Source organism: Cetorhinus maximus, chromosome 22, assembly GCF_964194155.1.
Source record: "Cetorhinus maximus chromosome 22, sCetMax3.hap1.1, whole genome shotgun sequence".
In the NCBI taxonomy this organism is placed as follows: domain Eukaryota; kingdom Metazoa; phylum Chordata; class Chondrichthyes; order Lamniformes; family Cetorhinidae; genus Cetorhinus; species Cetorhinus maximus.
The window spans coordinates 7,719,450-7,727,543 of record NC_135900.1 but is presented as its reverse complement, the minus strand read 5'-3'; the positions used below and the strand labels follow the sequence as shown (position 1 = coordinate 7,727,543).

The 8,094-nt window shown below is 43.7% G+C and overlaps 1 protein-coding gene across 1 annotated transcript in view; it reads left to right on the top strand.

The window, feature by feature from the left end:
* The first annotated feature begins 3,372 nt into the window (after window positions 1-3,372).
* The window catches only part of tspan11 (tetraspanin 11), a 48,517-nt gene continuing 43,795 nt past the window's right edge, over window positions 3,373-8,094 (top strand). Inside the window, exon 1 of the mRNA XM_078567563.1 lies at window positions 3,373-3,462. Coding sequence (XP_078423689.1) covers window positions 3,373-3,462 — 90 coding nt within the window. The remainder of the gene's footprint in view (window positions 3,463-8,094) is intronic.

Genomic DNA, 8,094 nt, shown 5'->3' with positions numbered 1-8,094 from the left:
CGTCAACCTTGTATTTTTGTGCTCAAGTTCTGGAGTGGGACTTGAACCCACGACCTGAGAGTGGTTCCCACTGAACCACGGCTGACACCCAAAGTGGCCTGATTTGTTAACAATACCAAACTGCGGAGCAGTGACAAATGATGAACGACAATGTATAAATGTTCACAAAGATCTTCCAACCTTGATCAGTGGACGGAGAAATGGAGATGCAGTTTCAAACAGTAAAATGTAAGGTTAGGAGATATGGCAGAGGGAAAGTTGATCTGGTTTATGTGCTAAATGGGAATGTACTTGAGGTATTGGAGCTGGAGCTAGGGTTTTATTGGCTGGGAGTGGTGGTGGTGGCAGAAGTGTAGGGGGTGGCGGTGGGGGTGGGGGGAGGCAACGAGGTGTGGAGGGTGTTGCAGTTTTAGTGGGCCGGTCATTAAAACCATCAGCTCAATGTTCTCAGGCCGTTTAAACAAGTAGACTTGTTGGGACTGATTGTGGGCAATGTAAATCCAGAGAGATCATTTGAAATTGTAGTTGGCCCTGTGGCACCCACAACATAAGAACATAAGAAATAGGAACAGGAGTAGACCATTTGGTCCCTCGAGCCTGCTCCGCCATTCAATAAGATCAAGGCTGATCTGTTTGTGTTTCGATTTCCACATTCCCATCTAACCCCAATAACCTTTAATTCCCTCGCCTAACAAGAATCTATCTACCTCTGCCTTAAAAATATTTAATGACCCCGCCTCCACTGCCTTCTGAGGCAGAGAGTTCCAAAGCCGTACAACCCTTTGAGAGAAACAATTTCTCCTCCTCTCTGTCCTAAAAGGGCGACCCCTAATTTTAAAACTCACCCACAAGAGGAAACATCCTTTCCATGTCCACCTTGTCAAGGCCATTCAGGATCTTGTTTACTTCAATCAAAACACCCCTCACTCTTCTAAACTCCAGTGGAAACAAGCCCAGTCTGTCAAACCTTTCCTCATAAGACAAACCCACTTATTCCAGGTATCAATCTAATAAACTTCTTCTGAACCACCTCCAATGCGTTTACATCCTTCCTTAAATAAGGAGACCAAAACTGCACACAGTATTTGAGGTGCAGTCTCACCAATGTCCTGTATAACTGAAGCATAACATCCTTACTTTTATGTTCAATCCCTCTCGTAATAAGGGATAGCATTCCAATAGCCTTCTTAATTACTTATTACACCTGCATACTAACTTTTTGTGACTCGTGGACTAGAACACCTAGATCCCTCTGCACCTCAGGATTATGCAGCCGTTCTCCATTTAAGTAACACTCTGCTTTTTTGTTCTTCCTGCCAAAGTGAACAACTTCACATTTTCCCGTATTAAACTCCATTTGCCAGAACTTTGCCCTCTCACTCAACCTATCTATATCCATCTGCAACCTCCTCATGTCCTCTTCACAACATACTTTCCTACCTATCTTTGTGTCATCTGCAGAGCAACTGTCTGCAGATTTGGTCGCCCTATTCCATAAAGGGTATTTTGTTGTTGGGGAAAGTACAGAGTGGATGTTCAGTCACTGGGGTACAAAAACAGTGTTAATGTTTATCAGTTATATTAATAAGGTTTATTAATGCCAATTACATTGTTAAGATTAAGAGAAACAGATGGTGGATATTAATTGTCTCTGAGCACACAAGAAAGGGGATAGAGGTCTTGTGGCACAGTGGGTAGCATCCCTGTCCCTGAGCCAGAAGGTCTGAGTTTAAGCCCCATCCCAGGACTTGACGGCTAAGGAAGTCGTGCTCATAACACAACCTAACAGGTTGAGTACCAATGTGTAAATCCATCCAACACACACCAATGGCAGGTGGTAAGAACTGGAGAGATTCCTGGTCAGCCAAGGGTTGGGAAGGAATTGGAGTCTCTCCCATCACCATCCATAGCTCCAGACTACAACATGCATGTAAAAAGTGTAAAAGTAGAGGATAGCTGGGTCACTGGGTGGAGAGCTGTGAGACTGAACAGGTCAATAAACTCTCTTAATAAAGAAAAGCCGTGTGTCTTGCTTTCTGCTTCACCAACTGGCTTGGATCCCGTTAACAAACAACAATGTACATTTATATAGTGCCTTTAATGTAATGAAAGGTCTCAAGGTGTTTCATGGGAGCATAAAAAAAATAAAGTTACAGAGAAGGATTTTCTGTTATTGGAAGGGTTACCGGGAAGATATTCTGTTACTGGGGTGCAAAGGAGGATATTCGTTTATTGGGGTGCAGAGAGGATATTCAGTTATTGAGGTACAGAGGAAGACATTCAGTTATTGGGGGTATAGAGGAGGATATTCACTTTAGGATAGAAAGATATTCAGCTTGAGGTACAAAGGATTTAGAAAGATTTGGACAAATTGGACCCAAGTACGATTTTCTATCATGTTCAGAATTTAAGCACAAGCAGTCATACTTAAACTAAGCTTAACAAAAGCTAAGGGAAAATGTAGGAGGGACCTTTTTTTTTAACCAAAAGGGTGGTGAGTGTGTGGAACAGATTACAGGCAGAGGGGGATTGAACAAGAAACATAAACAGGGAGAAGAAACCAGACAGTAGATTTAGACAAGCAGCAAAGGAATATTGTGGATAGGAGAGATAGATGGGCCGAAGGTCTGCCTGAAACAGTTGCTATGAACATGCATCTCCCTCAAAAATAAATTGTCAACTTACAGTTGAATAGGAAGCCTTAACAGGCAAAGCTACAAAAACAGATAAAGGTAAGTCTGTTCATACCTGGAAGTTAGTTCAATATTAGGGAATACTCTCCCCTTGCCTGGATGAGTGCAGCTCTCAAGAAGCTCGACACCATCCAGGACAAAGCAGCCCACTTGATTGGCACCCCATCCTTCACCTTAAATATTCACTCCCTCCACCACCAACGCACAGTGGCAGCAGTGTCTGCCATCTACAAGATGCACTGCAGGAATTCACCAAGGCTCTTTAGACAGCACCTTCCAAACCTGCAACCACCATCATCTAGAAGGACAAGGGCAGCAGATACATGAAAACACCACCAGCTGCAAGTTCCCCTCCAAGCCATACACCATCCTGACTCAGAACTATTTCATTGTTCCTTCACTGTCGCTGGGTCAAAAATCCTGGAACTCCCTCCCTAACACCACTGTGTGGGTGTACCTACACCACATGGACTGCAGCGGTTCAAGAAGGCAGCTCACTACCTCCTTCTCAAGGGCAATTAGGGATGGGCAATAAATGCTGGCCCAGCCAGCGATGGCCACATCCCATGAAAGAACATTAAAAAAATGCTTTGCACCAAAGTGGGAACACTTTCTAGTTCATTCTGATTGAATAATATGTAGAATTGTGATGTTCGTTTTGTGTGTGTTTCAGTGAAAGATGATGACAGAAAAATACAAAGAGGATTCAGAAGACTGTGTGACAATCTGCTTAAAGTACCTGCTGTTTGTTTATAATTTCTTCTTCTGGGTAAGTGTGCTGACATGTCCAGAACATTCCCGAGTTATAAAAATAACCTGGGCTTTGGAACTTGTGCAGTCGCTGTAACACACTCCTTCGCTTACACTGGAGGAAGGTGATAATAGGGCTGAATGGGTCAGAGTTGGTGGAGTGTGCCTGGGGTGCGTTTCCGCAGAGAGGTTTCGATTTCAACATTTCCATACTTTGTAACTGCTTGACTTTTTAATCTTCAAAACAGAAAAGCAAAGTATCGTTTGACCTTTGATTAGGCCAAACAAACCATCACGATGAGCTCCTTTTGAGTTGCAGTCACTCTTGTAAAGGTAAAGACACCAAGGAAGCTGGAGTGATGCTGAGTGAAGCCTTTGCTTTAGTCTCCTCTGAGCAGGTGGATTTGGGAGTGTTAAATCACCAGGCTCGGATGTGGAATAATTACTTGAGGATTTTATTCAAAGGCATATGGTGCTGAAGAAATGATTCAGATTAAAGCAGACAGATGGAGGCTGAGGGAATGTTTGAGGTACTGAATGAGTTCTTTGCATCTGTCCACACCTAAAGGAAGAGGATGCTGCCAATATCACAGTTAAAGAGGGGGCAGTAGCAATATTGTATAGAATAAGCAGAGACAAAGGAGAACTACCTTAAAAGGTTGAGGTCATGTGGTGCAGTGGGTAATGTTCCTGCTTTCGAGCCTAAAACTCTGGGTTCAAGTCCTATTCCAGGACTTGATGGCCAAGGAAGATGATCAAAATCCTTCCAACACACGCCAGTGACAGGTGTAAGAGTAGGAGTTATTCCTGGTCACCCATGTGAGGGAAAGAAAGTTAGAGCTTCTACCATCACTATCTACAGCTCCAGACTACAAACTCTTTCGAGTTATCAACAGTCACAGATTGGAACTCTTTCGAGTACAATCACAGTTCTTGGTTTTCCGGGAGTGGGACATGAACCCACAACCCTCTGATTCAAAGGCGAGGGTGCTATGAACTGAGCCACAGCTGACACCTCAAAGCTCCAGACTACAACATGCATGTCAAAGTGTACGTTGTCATAGCAACTCAGACTCTTTGAGTGAACTGTAATACACTTAAAAAGGTTGGCAGGGTTCAAGGTCAGGAAGTCATCCCAGTCTGGATGGGATGTAGGCTGGGATATTAAATGAAGTAAGGGTAGGAAGTGCAGAGGCTTTAGATACATTCTCCCAATCCTCATTGGATATGGGAGTGGTGTCAGAGGACTTGAGGATTATAAATACCCTGTTTCAAAAAAATGGGAGAGGGATAAAGCTGACAGCGACAGCTTAACATCAGCGATGGAGAACCTTTTAGAGACAATAATCTGGGAAAAATTAATGGGAATTTGGAAAAGTATGGGTTTCTAATTGAAAATCAACACGGATGTATGAAGGCAAATCATGTTTGGCTAACTTGATCAAATTCTTTGGTAAAATAACAGACTTGATGAGGGTATTGGAGTTGGTGTTTTAAAAGATGTTTAGTAAAATATTACATAATAGGCTTGTTAGCAAAATTGAAACCCATTCAATTAAAGAGACAATGGCAATATGTATATAAAATTGGCTAATGGTCAAAACGCAGAGAGCAGTGATGAAAAGAATGGAAGTAGAAAATGCTGGATGTACTCAGCAGGTCAGGTAGCTTCTGTGGAGTGAGAAACTGAGTTCATGGGTGGAATTGTCCAAGATTTACACACGGTGCGGTAGCAGGTGGGAAAAAAGTCATTTTACCCGCTGGCTGCAATGGTGAGTTTTTGCGCTGTATGGTCCCATTCCCGCCTTGTTAATTATGCAGCCACAGGAAACACGCCATCTCTCTGGTGGGTGGCCTCCAATTTACCCACCTTGCTGCTTCCTCACACAGGGCGTCATGTTTAAATTGCAGCCACGTACACAGTTCTCAACGCCTGTAGTGGTGAAGACATGGCCCCAAAAGCCAAGAAGAGTGCAGTCCCCCCGATTCAGTGACGCATCCCCGGGATGCCTTCTGGACAATGTGGAAGCCCGCCGCGATGTCCTCTACCCCCGCTCTGACCACAGGAGCCCCATCAGTTCCACCGCTCCTGCTTGGGAGGTGGTGGCAGAGGTGGTCAGTGCCAACGCTGCACGGAAGAGGTCGGCCATCCAGTGCAGAAAACGGATGAATGATCTCATCCGTGCTGCCAGGGTAAGTCAGCCATCTCATCACTCTAAACTCACAAGCCCATCATACATTCACTGGCACCTCACTCACTGCCAGCTCAAGGGACATCACCACTCACTCTCACACACACACCCTCACATCTCCATCTGGCCTCATCTCCTCTGAGACTGCCTCCTCAGCCCTCACCCTCTTGAGACCACTTGCACAGATCAGCATGCACCCCCGCACATACCCTGAGTTACCCTTCTTCCCTAGTACCGCCCTCACCCTGCAGTCTCTCCCCTTGCCTGAGACCACTTCCTGCCCCTTCCCCAAGCAAGCTCTAGTTGTTATAACCCCAAGCCCAACGCCAATGGGGCTGGAAAATTCCAGCCAATGTCCCAGGTTGATTTTGTTTGAGTATTTCCAGCATTTTCTATTTTTTTTCGAATTTCCAGCATCTTTGGCTTTTGTGGTAGCGATGAAGATCAGACTAAAAGAGGAGGATATTGTGGTGTTCCCCAGGAGTCGACATTAGGACCACCGCTCGTTTTGATATGTATTAATGAACTGGATTTGGGTATACAGAACATAATTTCAAGGTTTGCAGGGATATGAAACTTGAAAGTGTAGTAACAGGTGAGACGGATGGTAACAGGCTTCAGGAGGATATGGACAATAGGGTTGCCAACGATGATAAAATGTATTCCTGGAGGTTTCAACACATGACTTGCCCCCAGGTTCCAGTCATTCATCAGTCAGCACATCCATCCTTGTGACGTCCGGCCTTCCTACACCAACTGGAAAGCAAAAAGGCTCATTACCCAATTGGATGATGCTTGACTGTCAGCCAAACAGTTTTTCTTCCCACTTTCAATATTTTCACATTTTTCAAAATTAAGGGAAATGGTCAAAGAAAATGACAAAAAAAAACCCCAATCTTTTTCAATGTCCCGATGATTTTCTCCAGGGTTTGTACACAGCAGCGTCCTGGAGATTGATCTTCAATTCCTGGAGACTCCAGGCCAATCCTGGAGGGTTGGCAACCCCAGTAGACGGACTGGTGAAATGGGCAGACATATGGCAGATAAAATACATTGTCGTAGGAAGAGGCAAAATGGTACAATGGTACAATTTTAAAAGGCGTTCAGGAGCAGAGACATCTGAGGAAGGGAGTTATGATGAACCTTTGTAAAACACTGGTAAGGTTTCAGCCTGGGTTTGTGTCCAGTTCTGGGCACTACACTTTAGGAAGGATGTCATGCTTTAGGGAGGGTGCAGGAGAGATTTGCTAGAATGGTACAGGTGCACAGATCATTAACATGTCACGAACAGTTACAGAAAATGATCAAAAAGGCTAATGGAACGCTGCCCTATATATCTAGAGGACTAGGATACAAATGGTGTGTAATAATATATAATATATATTGTATATAATACAAAGTCATGCTTCAGCTATACAAAGCCCTGGTTAGAGCATATCTGGATTTATTGTGAGCAGTTCTGGGCACTATTAGCTTTGGAAGCAGTACAGCGCAGATTCACCAGAACAACGCTGGGGATAAAAGGGTTAAATTTTGAGGGCAGGTTGCATAAACTTGACTTGTATTTCATTGAATATTCCTAAACTCCAAGGGTTAAGTTAAGGGAGACAGACTAGGGTTTTATTTAATAGAATTTAGAAGGTTAAGGGGAAATCTTGATTAATGTTTAATTGGAACAGGTAGGATCGATGAAAAGAAAGTATTTCCACGGGCTTGGGAGTCTAGTACTAGGGGCGTAGTCTAAAACTTAGAACCAGACCTTTCAGGAGTGAAATTAGGAAAGACTTCTACACACAAAAGGATAGTAGGAGTTTGGAACTCTCTTTTGCAAATAGCAATTGATAATAGATCACTTGTTAATTTTAAAACTAAGATTGATAAGTTTTGTTCTCCAAAGGTATTGAGGGATATGGGGCAAAGGCAGGCATATGAAGTTAGGTCACAGGTCATCCATGATCTTATTGATTGATAGAACAGGCTCAAGGGGCTGAATGGCCTTCATTTATTGCAAGGGGAATGGAATATAAAAGTAGGGAAGTTTTACTGCAGCTGTACAGGGCCTTGGTGAGACTACATCTGGCATACTGTGTACAGTTTTGGTCTCCTTATTTGAAAAAAGATATAATTGCGTTGGAAGCACTTCAAAGAAGGTTCATTCAACTCATTCCTGGGATGAGGGGCTTAGCTTATGAAGAAGGGTTAAGCAGGTTGGGCCTATACATATTGGAGTTTAGAAGAATGATAGGTGATCTTTTTGAAACATATAAGATCCTGAGGGGATTTGATAGGGTGGATACCAGGAGGATGTTTCCTCTTGTGGGGGAGACTAGAACTTTATTTTATTTATTCTTTCCTGGAATGTGGGTGTCACTGGCAAGGCCAGCATTTGTTTCCCATCCCTAATTGCCCTTGAACCAAGTGGCTTGCCACACCATTTCAGAGGGCAGTTAAAAGAGTCA